Source organism: Notothenia rossii, assembly GCF_949606895.1.
Source record: "Notothenia rossii genome assembly, chromosome: 5".
NCBI classification, from domain to species: domain Eukaryota; kingdom Metazoa; phylum Chordata; class Actinopteri; order Perciformes; family Nototheniidae; genus Notothenia; species Notothenia rossii.
This window is the reverse complement of record NC_136903.1, coordinates 43,492,115-43,508,985: the sequence shown is the minus strand read 5'-3', so window position 1 is coordinate 43,508,985 and position 16,871 is coordinate 43,492,115. Positions and strand designations below refer to the sequence as shown.

At 43.3% G+C, this 16,871-nt stretch overlaps 2 protein-coding genes across 2 annotated transcripts; one reads left to right on the top strand and one right to left on the bottom strand.

The window, feature by feature from the left end:
* Positions 1–4,481: 4,481 nt before the first annotated feature.
* Positions 4,482–9,546, top strand: LOC307039286 (uncharacterized protein). The gene is made up of 11 exons (XM_079681178.1): positions 4,482–4,492; positions 4,719–4,957; positions 5,065–5,165; positions 5,276–5,448; positions 5,762–5,956; positions 6,882–6,968; positions 7,057–7,310; positions 7,388–7,513; positions 8,351–8,491; positions 8,647–8,755; positions 9,197–9,546. The coding sequence occupies exons 2-11, from the start codon at positions 4,736–4,738 to the stop codon at positions 9,397–9,399; spliced, it is 1,611 nt and encodes a 536-aa protein (XP_079537304.1). The 5' UTR covers positions 4,482–4,492; positions 4,719–4,735; the 3' UTR covers positions 9,400–9,546.
* Positions 9,472–16,640, bottom strand: LOC307039287 (uncharacterized protein; the record flags this gene model as incomplete). The annotated part of the gene is made up of 12 exons (XM_079681179.1): positions 16,294–16,640; positions 15,364–15,404; positions 15,134–15,255; positions 14,776–14,838; positions 14,285–14,677; positions 14,039–14,141; positions 12,979–13,944; positions 12,754–12,887; positions 11,139–11,286; positions 10,800–11,048; positions 10,429–10,699; positions 9,472–9,672 (listed from the first exon to the last, which is right to left on the bottom strand). Exons 7-12 carry the CDS (start codon positions 13,371–13,373, stop codon positions 9,472–9,474), a joined length of 1,398 nt encoding a protein of 465 aa, XP_079537305.1. The 5' UTR covers positions 13,374–13,944; positions 14,039–14,141; positions 14,285–14,677; positions 14,776–14,838; positions 15,134–15,255; positions 15,364–15,404; positions 16,294–16,640.
* Between the last annotated feature and the right edge of the window lie 231 nt (positions 16,641–16,871).

The window sequence follows — 16,871 nt, the reverse complement described above, 5'->3', positions numbered from 1 at the left end:
TGCTGGCGAGAGGTCGCAGTCGGGGTCAGGCGTGTTACGCAACTGCAGCATAGCGCGCAGGAAGCGGTCCTGATCAAGGCTGCCCGACGGGCCGGTGTTGGACATCAAGAGGCGCTTAGCAGTCTTAACCGCAACCTCCGCCCTCCCATTCGACTGCGGAAAGCTAACGGAAGACACACGGTGTTCGACGTGCCATAAGCGGAGGAAGTCCTCGGTGTGGCTCGCCTTGAATTCCGGACCACCGTCGCTCGAGAGCTCCTCCGGTACGCCGAAGGTGGCGAAGAACGACCGGAGGTGTTGGACCAGGCCAGCTGAGCCCGCCAGGGCAGTACCCGCCGTAGAGCTCAGGACCTCTACCCAGCCCGAGAGCCGATCCCCGACAACTAGGTAGTGACGGCCCCCATAGTCGAAGAAGTCAGCAAACACCGCCTCGAATGGCGTGGACGGGGGTGGGGACGGCCGGGGGGGTGTAGCCGCCTGTGACGGAGCATTGCGGTTGCAGTCTGCACACCCGTCCCTGGTGGCCTGAATGTCCCCGGACATCCCGGGCCAGTAAACTATGGCTCGGGCATGCTGCCCCATGGCTGAGGTCCCCTGGTGAGCGGCATGGAGATGCCGAAGGACCCTCCCACGGAGGGATGGGGGAACCACGACGCGGTCCCGATAGAGCAGGACGCCGTCCTGGGCGTAGACGGACTCACAGACCGATGACAGACTCGCCAGGGCAGGGTCGTTAACGTCAATCCCACCCTCTTGCTCGATGAGTTGGAGGAGGTGGCCGAGGCATCCATCAGCCGCTGTTTCCCGTGCGAGGAGGGGCCAAGAGACGGCTCCGAGCTCCCGTGCGTCGTCGCGGATGGAGGCCATGAGTGCTGACTCCATGGCGTCAGGCCCGCTCGGCAGCCCCAATGAGAGGCCGTTCGCTGAACCCGAGGGGGAAGGATGCCTCGACGTGGCATCAGCGGCATAGTTGCTCTTGCCAGGCAGATGCACAATGTCGAAGCGCCATGGGAGGGTGCGCTGCTTCAGTCTAAACAGACGCGAGTTTGTGATCTCATCCAGCGTACGGTCGCCAAAGATTTTCACCAACGGCTTATGGTCGGTGACCACGACGAGGTTGTCGGACCCCTGCGTGAAGTACCGCGTCTGTTCCAGGCCCCATGCCACAGCTAGGGCCTCTCCCTCGACGGCTGCATAGCGCTGCTCCGCAGGGGACAGGAAACGCGAGCCCGCGAGGGTGACCCTCCACCCTCCTGGACAGCAGTCCGGTATGCCCGAGGCACAGTGACAATGTTGCTGGAGCAGGAAGTAGCCAATGCCACGCATGGACCAGTCAGGGCGGAGGCAGGTACGCTTCTGCATGTCGTAGATCTCCACGCCCTCGCGGATGGCCTCCATTATGGCTTGCTTGGACGTCTGGAAGGCCTCCTCCAGAACGGGGGACCATAGGAACGCACAGCGTGGGCTGAGGAACGGCTTAAATGGAGCCATCGTGTCACGCAACTGGGCGTAGTTAGCCACCTGGTTGACAAGGCCGAACCAACTCCTGATGTCCGTCGTGGAGCCTGGGGTGGGGAAGTCCCGGATGGCGTCCAAGTATTTTGGGAGCGGTTCGATGGTAGATTCCGACACCCTGAAGCCAGCGAAGTCGACGCACCTCTCCGCGAACTGAAGCTTGTCCGGATTCAGCACGATCCCCGATCGGCCGACACGCGTCAGGAAGTCGATGGTCCTCCACCAGTGTTGCTCCAGGTCGGTGTCATAGTGGATGGTGTCATCCACACAACGTTCCTTGCGTTCATAGTCCGAGAGGACAGCGTCAAACCGACGGTTGTAGCCATCCCCTGACGACAGGAAACCCTGTGGTGCCCTGGTGTAGCGCCAACGGCCGAAGGGCGTGATGAAGGTAGTGAGGTGGCGATCCGACTCACGCAGGGGAACACTGTGGTAGCCGTTCCAGGCGTCCGTGACGGTCTTCCAGGTGCCCTTCGGGACGCGGCGTGCGAGGTGGAACGGGGACTCAGTGGCGAAGGTCTCACGTTGGCAGAACTTGTTGAGGGGGGAGAGGTCCACGGTCCTGCGGGGGGAACCGTCGTGCTTCCGAGTGACTACCATACGATGGCACCACGTCACCGGCTCGCCGTACGGCACGCGTTCAATGACCCCAAGGGCTTCGTCCCGCAGGAGGTCATCGTGAACCCTCCGCTGCCAGTGTAGAGGCACCGTAGCCGCGGTGTGGCATGCCTTAGGCGTAGCTGCGGGGTCCACGTGCATCTCGATAGGCGGCCCCTCCATGCATGGTAGTGCCCGATGGGGGCAAGTATTGAATGTCGACGAGGCATATCTCCCGAGTAGCCAACCTTTCATCCGGTTATTGTTCTCTGGCGTACAAGGGAACGGCAGTGCTGCGGGGCGCGCCGGGGGGACCGTGCGCTGAGGACATGAGCATTGGGCGTCCCCGGGGTCACTTGGCCCCACGCAGCCGCCGTTGGTTGACCTCGTCGCATTGATGGACAGGGGCTGGACTGGCGTGTCAGCCGTGTCAGGGCTACGCCTGTCCTTGGGCCCCCTTGCAACGTCGTCCGACGGGAAGTTAATGGGCAAGAGGCCGAGGTTGAGCAACGACTCGTAGGAGAGGTACATGGCCCGGACTGAGCTGCTCACATATACCATGGAACGGCAGGATGTAGTACGGCCCCCGCTGCAGGTCGTCGAGAGCCTAGCGAAGAACGCTCCCTCGATGGCTATAGGGGAGCGGTTGGCGGCCAACAGGCTGAGGCTGACGGGTCGCAGGTCGTCCCGCGCGAAACCGCAGGCCAGGAACTCCTCCAGAGACCAAAGGTCCGACTGCGCGCCAGTGTCTGCGACGGCGGATATTCGAGCTCCGTCGGCCGAGCCCCGGTTGCTGGTGCCATCCCTCGGCCCGACTGGCATGTCCATCGAGATGGTGATTAACGCCCGGGGGTGGTCTCTCAGCCTGGCTCGCCTCCATTCGCCCTTGGAGAAGATGTGGTGCTCGAGTATGATAGGTGAAGGCCTGTCGACACAGCCGTGCGACGTAGGGGCGCGGCGTCGGCGAAGGCTCCCGCGACGTCGGCCAGGGCGGGCTCCAGCTTGCACCGACGAGACCTGGGATACCAGCTCCGACCCCATGGCGGCCTGTTGACTGTCGGATGACGGCTGTTGACGCCTCTGTTGTCGGCGGGCCCTGTAGCAGCCGATGCACACCTGGTGAGGCTTAGGATTCCACCCGCGAGGCCCCTCCGTGAAGACGTTAAAGACGTTCTTACATTCCGGACACGAGGCACGTTTAGCCCCGTCCGCGGGGCTCGGGGCGGGGCTCGCCTGTGGAGTCGTCTTCAAGCGCCGGAATGACGACATGGCTGATAGGGAGGACGACGGGAGAGCGTTACGGGCCATCTCTTTGTTCTCGACGAGTGCAATCACGTCATTAACTGGCTTGACCAGGACGTCAGTTGTCCCTAGCGTCTCGCGGCGTATGTCCGAGTCATAGATGCCATTGAGCAGCACATCGCGGATAATGTGGTCGGTATAGTCCACGTCCTTACCACACTCGCATACCGCATTATATGCGCATGTCTCTGCTTTACCCCGCACTCTGGCAGCGAATGCGCGGAATGTCTCGTCGCGTTCCTGGCGTAACTGAAGTAGTTCGGTGCGCAGGACGCATGTAGCAACTGGGATGACAGCTAGGGAACGCATGACGGTGATCAGGTCTGGCAAGGGTCCGGAAGCGGCGTCGGGGACGGCTTTCAACAGGGTGTCTCCAAGTACAGGCCCAGCGCACTGAAACAGCTGGAAGGGGGCCTGTGCGTCCCCTATGCCTGAGCCGGCGCGGAATACATTCCAACGGCGGATGAACACGTTCCATTCCTCTATTGACACGCCCACATCAACTTTGGGCCGATCGAGTCTCGGGCCGTGAGGGGCTGGGGCCTGGGCTGGCGCGGCCATGACAGGCGCTGCGTGCTGGTGGCTACATCCATGAATCGTCAATATAGCAATGACGAGTGCTTCAGACAAGTCATCGGATTTGAACTCGCAGCCGGGGACAGGGCATCCAACAACGACCATGGTGTCGTCATGAAGAAACACACTCCTCAATGTCAGTTTCGGTGATTTATTGACAAGGATGACGACACCCTAAAACAGAATAATGCAGCAAGATAAGCTGACAAAGTATTACATCCATGCAATTCAATCAACACAAATATATACCACGAAACAGAGTATAGTAGTATAATAGTATAATATATATATAGTATAATATATGGTATAATATAATAGTGGAAACAGTCTTACATGAATGAGTGGACGAACGTCTCAACTCGAGGCGGAGTGCATGAACAATGTTTGAACTAAAATGGCCGCTCGGCACTTCCGGGTCAGAGCACGGCATAACCGGGCAGCGACAGCAGTGACACTGCCCTCTAGTGGCCGGCGATAAACTCTTCAAAAGTGACATTTTTAGGTGAGTAAGAAACTAAGACTTTAGCAAAACCATAAAGAAAGTACTGTACTGTCTGTGGAAAGTTGAAATTGTGCAGTTATGCTCGGCATTTCTTTTTATAGACAAGTATTTCCATATGTTCATATTAGACTCAAACTTAGGTTGATTTATCATGTTGTGAATACGTTATAACAGGCTTATTTGCTTAGTTTTTGGTGAGTCAATATGATGTGCTTTTATTCCACAGGGAATGACAGCGATCCAATGGTCATATCAAACAAACTTATGGAAGTGTTCCCGAAGCTCCAAAAAGGCGGAGGCTTTGAATTTCTTAAAATTGCAGGATCTACTCGTAGTCGAAATCTGGCACTACTTCCGTGTCCCAGCTCTGGATACACACTTGCCTTTCTGAAAGATCCATCAACGATGATTGGACAGTCCACAATCTACATACGTCCACTTCAACAGGATCTAACCTTAGATTGTGTAGTGTAGTGTACATAATTTCACACACTCAGTTTAATGCATAATTAAAACAAAGCTCACTGGTGACATTTAATCATTAATTAAAAGTATTTTGTTGTTGTTGCTAGGAGAGCTCAGGTCATGTCTCTGGTCCAGTAATCCCCTGCATCACTTGCCAGAATGAAGTTCCCTTTTCAGAGATGAAGCTGCACAGATTGAGCTGCAATGGGTATGTACTTCCTATAGAAATTGAAGGATGGTGTATTCTTTTTTCTTTGGGAAGTGTTGTGCACACAAACAAGGGAGTGTGACCATAATCTCAATTTTGTTAACTTGAAGGGCACCCATGCAGGCATTAGAAAGAGAACAAGAGGGAGGTGAAAGTGAAGAAAATGATAGCGGGACAGCTCCAGTCACTGACAGTCTTCCAGTGAGGCCATCAACATCAGCTGAGGGTTCAGTTGCCCCAGCAGCGATTGATGAGGATTTTGGTCCCAAAGAAACAAACAACGGTCTGTGTCATCACAATACAGTCGCTATAAGATTGTGTGTAATTTAAACTGTGTCAATAGAAAAATAACACCTGTAAGATATAATTGGATAAGCTAATACAATTACACAAAACAATGGGCAATAGGGTTATATATTGTTAAAATATTTTGTTTTTTTTACAGAAAGCGGTTTTTATATCAACTCAGCTTTGTAAAATATTCTGTAAATGTTCTCCTTTTCTGTAGACTGAGAGGATATCTTAATCTGCGGGTAACATCCCAACTAACAACATGTCTGTCTGGAATTGATCACTTTATTGTTGTTTTTTTCTAGATTGGAAGCTTATTAAGGAACCAGCTGAAGCTGCAAACGTTTTCAAAGAGCATCTTTTAAGGGAACATGCACCTGGAAAAGCACTGAGAATGAAGATGGATGTAAGGGACTCCGAAGAAGACAGGGAACGGGAACTTCTGTCATTCTATAAACAGCAGCAAGAATGGGCATGTCCACTTCATTGTATTCTTGTTGGTAAGTAATATAAAGTTTGGGTTACACTTTACTTGAATGGGTGTGCATAAGACGGACAGGATGCTGTCTTAATCATGACATGATGCCTGTCATGACACTTTATGACTGTCATAAGCATTCATTAAGTGACATTCGGTAAATGACGTCACTTTTAATGCCAAGTTGACATTGTTGTTGACATAGACCAAAATAACATAACCTGTCATAAACATGACACAGAACACCTTATTATCAAACTTTTTGAACGTTTTTGCATGTCTAATCTGGTGTCCTCTGTGCCAGTTATCTCTCAACCTATTTCCAACAAAAAAGGTAATGTAAAAACGTAAATAAAGCAGTAAAAAGAACCAACAAAATGCCTCGTCAATTCTGTAGATTCCACACTACAATGTGAAAGCTATCAATATATGACAGTTTAATGTTACGTTAAGACATAAAGCTAAATATATTTTCAAAGTTTGATAATCAGGTCTTATATGTCATGTTTATGACAGGTTACGTTGTTTTGGTCTATGTCAAGTTGTCATAACAAAGACATCTCAAACAAAGTCAACTTGGCATTAAAAGTGACATCATTTATCGAATGACACTTGATGACGACTGTCATAAGCATTCATAAAGTGTCATGACAGGTGTCATGTCATGATTATGACATTATCATGTCAGTCTTATGCATACCCATTCAAGTAAAGTATTACCAAAGTTTATAACACTCAGGTTTTTATATGAAATTGTTAAATGGGATCCATAAATCATATAATTGAAGATCACTGATGAAAAAAGATCTTGCATAATACACACATACAATATTGACTACTTTTTCCTTGCTTGTTAAATGTTACCTAATCCTGTTACCTGGATCAGTCAGCCATTGTTTTGCCACTGTTATTTATTAATTATAATTAATTCATCAATTTTATTTCAGGTGACGTTGCTGTTGGGGAGGGAGTGATGCGGTACTTTATGACAACAATAATATCCAAACTTCAGTTTGGATTCAGTCTAGATCTTGGTAAGTCTCTTCCTATTGTAAAGATGAAAATGTATTTCAGTGGTTAATTGTTTTTGATTTAATCTCTAGATCTCTGGATACTTTACAGGAGGAATGGGCCGAACACTGCTATTTGAGGGTGAACCTGATCATCTTGTTCCAGCTGCATCAGAGGTGCTTATTGAAAGTGACCTCTTCCGGGTTGCAGGAAGGATGTTGGCCCACAGCTTTCTGCATGACGGCCCCCATGTCACAGGATTAAGTCCTGCTGTAATTCATGTACTGTTCAATGGGGACCCTGAAACAGCAACTGTTGTTACAGAAGACTGTCCTGATCTGCACATCAGGAGCATCATAAAACTGGTATGTAATGTCAAAAAAATTGCCTTGCAGAATTATTGTTTGGGCAAATGTAATCACTTGTATGATTTGGATTTTAGCTTGAACATGAAGAACTTACACCGGAACAGAAGGACGCCGTTTCAGATCTTTCAATGTCCTGGGATCTCCCAACAGTCACCAAAACAAATCGGAGATGGCTACATAACAAACTTCTACTCCATGCAGTGAGTCCCTATTTATTGACGGAATTCATTGCTGTAGTTGTTGAAATGATAAAGTGTTGTGAACCCTGGGTTCTTATGTCAACACAGGAAGAGATGGAAACATTAAACATATTTGGTCTTGGCCCATAGTAATGTTAGTTATTCAAAACCAGCATTAAATACATACAGTTTAACTACTACAATGTTTCTCATTCCTGCAAGTGTTATTAGAACAATGGTATATTTAAGAAACCCCAATTTCACAAAAGTTGACCCAGTAGGAAAAATCATCATAAACAAAATGCAATCCTTCATAAAAAAAAATCACACTACAGTACATCAAAGCAGCTCAACAACACTCATCTGGTTGTGTGAATTTCCCTTTTGATAATCTACTCTAAAAAGGTGATAGTTAGGTGTTCACCACTGTTGACTTCTCTTAGTACCGTATTTGAGCACTAGACACCAGGTGCTGAAACTTAGAAATTGGCATTTCCCCATCATCCATCATTGTCTTAAGCAGAACAGTTTTGTCAGGTTTGCATGAAGCACCACTTATTCTCTCACAGGCATTTTGGGACTGTAGGCAGGAGAACTAGCATTCTCTTTAACTTGTAACCCAGGTAGAATTTTTTTTGTTGAAAAATAAAGGGACATTCCAGGAAAACACATTTGATTAGCGGCGTACGTACATTATTCTAGAACTTGAAAATGTCTTATAAAGGGTTGCTATATTGTGTAGTAGAGTGAGGATGGATTTTATAAAGCAAGTAATTTGCTTTTTATGAACATTTTCCCTACTATTGGCAAATTTGGGTTGAGGATTTCATCTGTAATATGGATTTTTCTGCCTCTTAGGTTATTGGGAGGACCATGCGCCAAATCAAACAGTTGAGAAAAGGACTGAAAGATGTGATGGTATGGCCCCTGTTGACATCTAGGCCAGATGTTGTCCCTCTTCTTCTCCCCAAAATGGCTGAAATGCAGTTCACACCACAGGTAAATCAGTAATTTAGCTAGATTTGACTTCACTTGATGAATGTACACACATCTTCAATGACTGAGCTGGTTCTCTTTTCCTTTACCAAGAATGTATTCTGCCTATTCCTTCACTAAAATAAGTTCTTTTTAAAATAATTACTTTGTTCTGTAAGATGCTTCTAGACAAAATCACATGGCCACTTGAGGACAGTGATGATGAAGACTTTGACATAGAGTCTACGTGCCGCATCACTGGATTTCTAAGGATGTTCATTGAAACAGGTAATTAACATTACAGGTGAAACTCGGAAAATTAGAATATCGTGCACAAGTTCATTTATTTCAGTAATTCAACTTAAAAGGTGAAACTGATATACTCATTACATGCAAAGCAATATATTTCAAGCATTTTTTTTTATAATTTTGATGATTACATTTATTGATTTCATAAAATATTCTAATTTGATTCTTTTATTTTTGGTTTTCATAGCTGTAAGCCAAATCATCAAAATTATAACTGAGGCTTGAAATATTTCACTTTGCATGTTATGAGATTTGTTTCACCTTTGGAATTACTGAAACGAATGCACTTTTGAAAGATATTCTCATTTTCCAAGTTTCACCTGTATTTGGCTAATTTATTCTCTTTAGCAACTCTTCTATGTCTCATTGATATGAATTAAGTTGAACTAAATATAGTCTTGAATCCACTTTGACTTTTAGCTTCATCGGCTACACTGGTCCAGCTGCTGACGTTCTGGGTTGGCTGGGAGAAGCTTCCTCCTGAACTGAAAGTGGAGATTTCTGGTGGAACCCTTCCTACATCCTCCACATGCTTTGAAACACTAAAGCTGCCAGCCCATTTCAAAACACAAGTCCATTTACAAGTTCATAACAGTGATGGAAGAGCTTTAAGGCTAAACTGATTTTAAGGAATGAAGCGTTTTACAAATATGATTGCTTGTTCTAAGATGCCAAATAAAAGCATTGGTTGGACATTAGTCTGCTATGATTCTTGATAAAACTTGCACAGTCTCTATATATGATCTAAGTGCATCAGTTACAGAAACTCCTGGAGCTGGCAAAATGGCAGCCTCTTCATCGGAGAGTTCATGGACCAGCTGAATCTCAGGGACTGACACAGTGCCTCCATGAAGACTGTGAGGTCCATTCCAGTCGATCCCATAGTCTTCATAAACCTGAATGGAGGACAAGCATGATCAATCTTGTACTTAATACATCAAACTAGTTTCATTACTCAAAGTATTAAACCCTCATGCACTGTTGGATGTTTTCACTCTTAAATGTGGCCATAAATGTTGCTGTGTTACAGAAAATGGAATGATTTTTGGTGACACATTAATTTGAAATGAATTTTGTAAATATAATTTTAAAAATGTCACTAGGTCAATAATACACTGGGCAAATTCTCTACCTGCATCAAAGTCGTGGCTGGGGGAAAAAAGCCACTAAAATGAACAATAACGAGTCGGTAGTGGTTTCTAACAGTGCACAAGGGTTAAGTTTGTTATTTTTGGTCACTAAGTCAGTTGAGAAATTATACATATTACAAATAACCGAAGAAAAAATCCAAGGCACTCTAGTGAAAAAACTATAAAAAGCCTTTAGGATGGCCACTTAATGATGAAATGGTTAAAACTAATCAGTACATAATTCAAAATGGGATACAACCCACATATCAGCAAACAGCCTTCTTATGAAAAAAATTACTGAGCACTATGGACCCTGTTGGTTTTTGGTCGCCTATATAGTTTTGTAAAATAATACAGCCATGAATACTATAACTATAACTCAGGTTGTTCTTTAAAAGCTCAGGAGACCTTGATAAGATGTATGATTCATTTAAAGTACCTTTTATAGCATATAATTTCTCATATAATTCCATTAGGGAAACAGACTATTTAAAAAGTGTTAAAATGTGATCTTTCTTTAACCTCAGTAGGGTCCTCCATTGGGCCTTGCTCTCTGTATCTTCTCCAGAGTTGCTGTGGTGACTGATTCCTTTCAGTTCTAAGACCATGAAAGTTCCATCCATCTCTGAAAGAATCTAGGCTTTGCTGAATCAGAGGAAGGAAGATCCGGTGCAGTGCGAAAAGATGGACTTCATTGTCTGGATTCAGTGTTCCCTGATCTTCCAGTGAAGTGAAGATCTGATGAAAGAGGTCCAGGGCATGTTCATACACATCTCTCCACATCCTCTCTATTCTGTTTTTAGGATCAAATTGACAATTGGTGTTAATTTGTGGGTGACATATTCAACTGGTAATGTTTGTTGTGTGAGCCTAGTTGCCAAACAATTTTTTACCGCTGATTGTGAACACTTCTTCCTGTGATGTGCGAATTCCTGTTGGCACCTCTGCTCCTGATCATGAATTCTGCTACATCTGCATTCTCTCCTCCTTTATCAGACCGTACTCTTGATGGCAGCCCATACTGCTCAACAGCAGCGATAAAGCTCTGCAAGACAGTTCTAGCTCTATTATTGCCAGCCACAGTCAGGTAGACCACCAAACGACTGAATCCATCCACCCCACCATGGACAACAAATCTCCACCTGTAAGGCAATTGTAAACACACAAAAAACAACTTTACTGTAAAACAATTCTACTGACAGATGCATTCTTTATCTGCCAATATCACTGACCTGATGAGCTTATGGTGGCCATCTACATGCCATAAAGAGTTCGGGCCAGGAACAGAATACTGGCGTCGTCTTAACACACGCAGCCTTAGACGTCTCATGTGGACTCCCTCTGCATCGACTCTGCGTAATGAGTCTTGCAGTCTTGAGACTGAGGATAGAAGAATGAAATAAAAAAACCACACACTCACACCTGTTCAATCTACTTGACTAGTGCTGGAACAAAAATACTTGTGGAGTCACTTAATTTGAGGAAACAGTGTCATAACATAGTGAGGTGTGTACAACTATTACAGTGCAGAACCATGTCAAAATAACCAAAGTTAACTAAATTTTCTGAAAGAGAAAAAAGTTGTTACACCAAACTTAGTGATAGGATATTTTAATACATGGCTACTGGCTTCAAGTTAACTGCAAATAAAATGACTGGATGCATTGCAAATAGAAACATAGGCTACATGAACATTATCTTAAAATTAGCTAGGCTCACTACTGTATAGTTCATTTTCAAATAATAGATACAGTATAAATAAATGTAATCATTACCAATTCTGTTAAATTGATTGGTCAATCGTTGCATTCTACAGTCTGTTCTCACCACTGCTATGTATAACACGCAGTTGTTAGGGACACCGCTACAATTAGAGGAGCATAAAGGAAAAGAGGTTCAAGAGGAACTATGTAGGATATTTGCCTTATTTAATCAGCTTCGGACTAATGGTGATGGTTAGAAAAATTACTCATAACTTGTTACAGGGAGAGTGAAGGCGTGGAAAACAACCATGCAAGATCAGAGTCTGACAACACTACATAAATACACACATATAAAATATACACCAGAGGTGGGTATAGTAGCCAAAAATTGTACTCAAGTCAGCATTGTTACGTTAGAACAATATTACTCTAGTAAAAGTAAAAAATAGTCATCCAAATAACTACTTGAGTAAGAGTAAAAAAGTATTTGGTGAAAAAAAAAACACTCAAGTCCTGAGTAATTGTTGAGTAACATCTGATTTGTCAAATAAGAACATGAATGTAATCAATAATAATCTCTTTTTTGGGGGGGCTGTCTATTTTCATCTGGCCAGGGACTACAGCTGATAATATCTCTGTTGGCTAAAGCTGCCCTTTCTGCTGTTATGGTTACAGTCAATTAATTGGGATTGTCTACGATATTATAAATGAATAAACTTCAAATTCATGTATTTTAAACAATACTTCTTAACTAAAGCACACATATATTAAATCTTTACAAAAGTAACATAAATCAAGGCACAAATAGTATATGTACATATATTTAATACTCAGGTGGGTAGAGAAGCCAACAATTGTACTCAATAGTATTGTTATTTTAGAACAATATTACTCAATTAAAAATATAAAATATTTTTCATTAAAACTACTCTTAAAAGTGCAATTTATCCAAAAAGTTACTCAAGTAAATGTAACTCATTACTACCCACATCTGATATACACGCGTATGTAATCCCTCCATGCATTGATTTCTAAACGGCTTTGCGTTTTCTCACGACCCAGAATAGAGTTAGCAAAACATAGGAGAAATGACCGTCTCATTCTATATTATCTCTTACACCAGGTCATATATTATTATACTTACTTGTAACACGCACACCTCTTGCATTCAGATGACCTCGCATTAGCTTGTAGCCGGTGTTTGGATGTCTTCTGTGGAGTTCTGTTACAATATGGTCCAACTCCTCATCATTCACTGCTGAATAGAGGTCGGTCTTTCTGCACAAACAAAAAAAACATATTAGTATAGAGTTTGTTACACAACACCGGCCATTCATAAACTGAAAACTCGTGAATGTAGTGTAAATACCTTAGACCATTTTGTTTCATACGCCTTCTGATGGTCCTCTTTGAGACTCCGAACAATGCTGCAATTTGACAAACTGGTGTTCCAGAAAGAACTTGGTGTTCCAAGACTGCACTCGGTATGTCAAACGCCAAACGTCCTGGTCCCTGTGTGTGTTGTATCTGTTGCGCCCTGGTACCAGAGAAGCAGTGGAGTACTTCCTCTAAATTTGCAGTCACTCTACGATCAATATCTTGATCGGAAAGGGCGGAAATAACTCCAACAATTTCAATAAACTCCTCTGCTTTACACGCTACCTGCTCTGGGTCAGCAGGTCCTGCTTCCACATCTTCAGCAAGGTTTAAAATATCTCTCACCAACTCCTGAGAAAGTTGAAGAATGTCCTCCGTAGCCGCCATGCTTGGAAAGGCTTTAGACGAAAGCAATGGATAGACTAGATTTGCGTTAGCCCCGCCCCCTGACTTTGATGGGTGAGTTTGACAGATAAAATAAATTCATGAAGCGCTGCAACACAGGTCCATGAAATAATTAATTAAATAGTGAAATAATTATATGTGGTTTTTACATTGAATGAATACGTATTTGAATGAATTAATGACACATTTAATCACATATTTATGTATTTAATTCCAATTTTAATTAATTAATGACACATTTAATTAATTATTTAATGATGTATTTATTTATTTAATTGTGTCACAATCCATCCTCCATAGTATTTGTCTTTCAGCTTCACATTTGTACTCTTCCAAACGGCTTTGTTCTCTGGTCCAACATTGCAGTAAAGGCTTGTCTAGACATTCCTGGAGCTGCAGTCTTCATAGCCTCAAAGGAATGGAACAGATCTTGGTGGAACAGGGTCGGTGCTTGCATGGTAGCTGGCCAGTATCCACTCCTAACCAAGTCATTGAATTCTGGACCCCATTTCTTAGTGCAATGTTAGCTCTGGAACATTAAGATCGTAACGGCCTATGAACGCATAAATAAAAAAACAATAACAATGAATTAGAGTAATGTATTAGTTAAAAAATACTTTTTAAAAAACAATTTCACCAAAACCCACCATTTATGCACACCAATATGATAGGTCTACCAACAGAGACTGCAACAATCGAAAACTTCACAAGAACATATCCTTGAAGGAAAGGATGTTGGAAGCAAACGATCTGCAAGGTCAAAGTATAATCAGGATGAGATTTAACAATTTTGTAAGCAAGCACTAGGATAACAGAATGCAATTTGAGATTAAAATGAGTTTTTTTTTTAGGGGAAAAAAGGCTGATCAATTAAAAAGAAATGGGACACTAACCTTGTTTAGAAATGATGTATTTGCAATCCTGGAGTTTCACAGACTCTGTTGGAGGAATGTGCTTGTAAAATCCATTACAGGTGGTTTGCCTACTGTGCAGAGTGTGTTTTGTATGAACCAAGATATCACACTCTGCACAAAACCACTCTGATGGCATACATTCCTCACAACGGATGACAGCTTCTTCCAGGAGACAGTGATTGCAGGTCATCTTGACGATATTCTTAGTTATTAATAAGTTGTCAACGTTCTGTGGCCTCGCCTGTTGCCAACACTGTTGAAACTCTTTTTGCCTTTGAGTCCAAGATGACAATGGTGGCACATCGCCAACATCTTGCTCCTTAATGGTCTCAGAGTCCCGTAGAAGGTCTTCAAGTCTCTGCATATTAAAATCTTTAAATACAGAAATATAAATACATACCATGAGGAAAACATTTCATATGAAACATACCTTATATAGAAAAAGTCTTCAAAAGTAGCTTTTTTCTTACCAGGATCTTGGTAGCTTAGACATGGTATTGTTATGGTGGAACTACTGCATGGAGGAGTACCATCTGTTTGGGGGGGAAATGATTCAAACCCATTAAACAGATTATTTTAGCTAATTGACAGATTTAAGGAAATGTTACAAAAACACCAACCTTCAGCAAACATGAAAAATATCAAAGCTCAATGTATTTTTGAATTATCATGTTATTTACATCCGCTTATTGGTTTAAGTCCTTAGTTCTCTGACAAAATCTATGTGCAAATATATAGAAATATGAAGAATCAACAGCATTATTAAACCAGTCGCTACTTTAAATCACATATACTGACTTTTATTAAATTCATAAAATGTAGACTAACCATCAGAATAACTTTTTTTCCCTTTGTTTGCTGCTGGCCACACGTTGCCCATCTTGGTCTTTCTTCCACCAGGTCACTTTTGGTCGTGGTTCGTCTTCTTTTTGCGTCTCCTTGTTGAGTTTCTTTATGGACATGGAATGTAATGAAACACAAAGGGAGAAAAAAAAAGGGTATTATCTAACTGGATTTAAATAATGACACTTTGGGTATAAAAAAAACAAGAAACTTGCCTGTGTGTCCTCAACATATGCATCCCCAAGCAGAAGAAGAGCTGAAACAAAAAAAGGTGTTAGTTAGATCATAGGTGTAGCTGTAATTTAAACTAGCCTAATATTAAGTGAATTAAAGTTTAGAACAACATCAGCATTATGAGGGAAAGGTATGATTAAAATGTTTTGGTATATTATTCTATTAGCAATGGAGGAACAAGAGTATGTACTATTTTATTCACTTATTTATTAATCGAAGCTGTGTGCACTACTTGCTGGTCGTAACTGTCAGACCTTTTAATCTGTGTTTTTATATATCTGTTTTCAAAGCACTCGCCGGAGCAGTGACTATAAATCTCGTTGTATTCTGTACAATGACAATAAAAGCTTTTTGAATTGGAATTTTGAATTTATGTAGATCTTCTTTGAAACCCCACCCCTGGTTTTAACAATAATTCAGTTATTATGAACTCCTAATGTATAACATATCATCTTCAGATGCATGTTTTTTGGTAACCTGTACCTGCTAATGCGTTTTTACTTTTGGTTAATGCACAGAATATACTGGATCATGTATCGGCTAGTGGCTAGTAATGTCTGTTTAAATATCAACGGGACAAATATCTGAGCAGATCTCAGATCGGCTCGAAGAGTGAATTTAAGTTTTAAAACCCAAAATACTGTCAAAAAACTGAAGAACCCCCATTCTATTTACAACATGATCAACTATGTTACTATCGATTGATTTTAAACAACAGCTCCATAAAACGACAGAAGTTAGCTAAGGCTAACTCAATGATGCTAACTGAGCAGTTCACGGTTTAACTAGCAAATAATTCGCACGCGTAAGCTTGTATGTCGACAGATGGTGCTGTGTAAAGTGATGCAAAAGCTGAAATCATTTAAAAAACACTGTAAATGTCTTGATTACATTACAGAAAACGGGCTTACCTCGAGGAGGGTTCAATGTCTTCTTCTTCTTCTTCTTCTTCTTCTTCTTCTTCGGCGAATCGCCTTCCCGAATTGGACTGCGCTGCGTCCAGTGGACCTTTAACGAAACGTGCTATGTGGGAAACACCATATCCAACCCAGTCTCATGGCATTTCGTGTTCTGTTAACTGTGTTCGTTATTCTCCCGACCACGAGAGAAGCTTTAAAAGGAGACTAAATGGAGTCTCTGTGAAAGTTCAATTGGGTACTTTAATTAAAAAAGGCGCGGGTTGGTCACAAGCATGATATTGTTCAGTCAGACAAACAGCTGTGATCCGCTCCTCGTTAGGGAAGAGAAGAGCCTCGATCTCTCCTCCGGTGCTGGTATATATCCTCTGCTGGCTCCTCCCCGCCAGCCGGCTCGCCTCCAATGTCAAAGGATTGGTTCTTTTCACATTCAATATATGCTTAACACGCCTTTTCTCCTCATATTCTCTTTCATCACTTTTCATTTAACACATTCTAAACGCTGTAATCAATACTCTAAACAATACTTCTCGGCTCGTTTGGTTTCCGGTCATTCCGGATGTTGTCACATG

What these genes read in the sequence shown, in the direction of transcription:
- LOC307039286 (XM_079681178.1), top strand. Translation starts at nt 4,736, where the DNA reads ATGGTCATATCAAACAAACTTATGGAAGTGTTCCCGAAGCTCCAAAAA. An exon ending in TCCCAAAGAAACAAACAACG is followed by an intron (nt 5,449 to 5,761) that starts GTCTGTGTCATC and finishes GTTTTTTTCTAG; the next exon opens with ATTGGAAGCTTATTAAGGAA. An exon ending in TCAGGAGCATCATAAAACTG is followed by an intron (nt 7,311 to 7,387) that starts GTATGTAATGTC and finishes TTTGGATTTTAG; the next exon opens with CTTGAACATGAAGAACTTAC.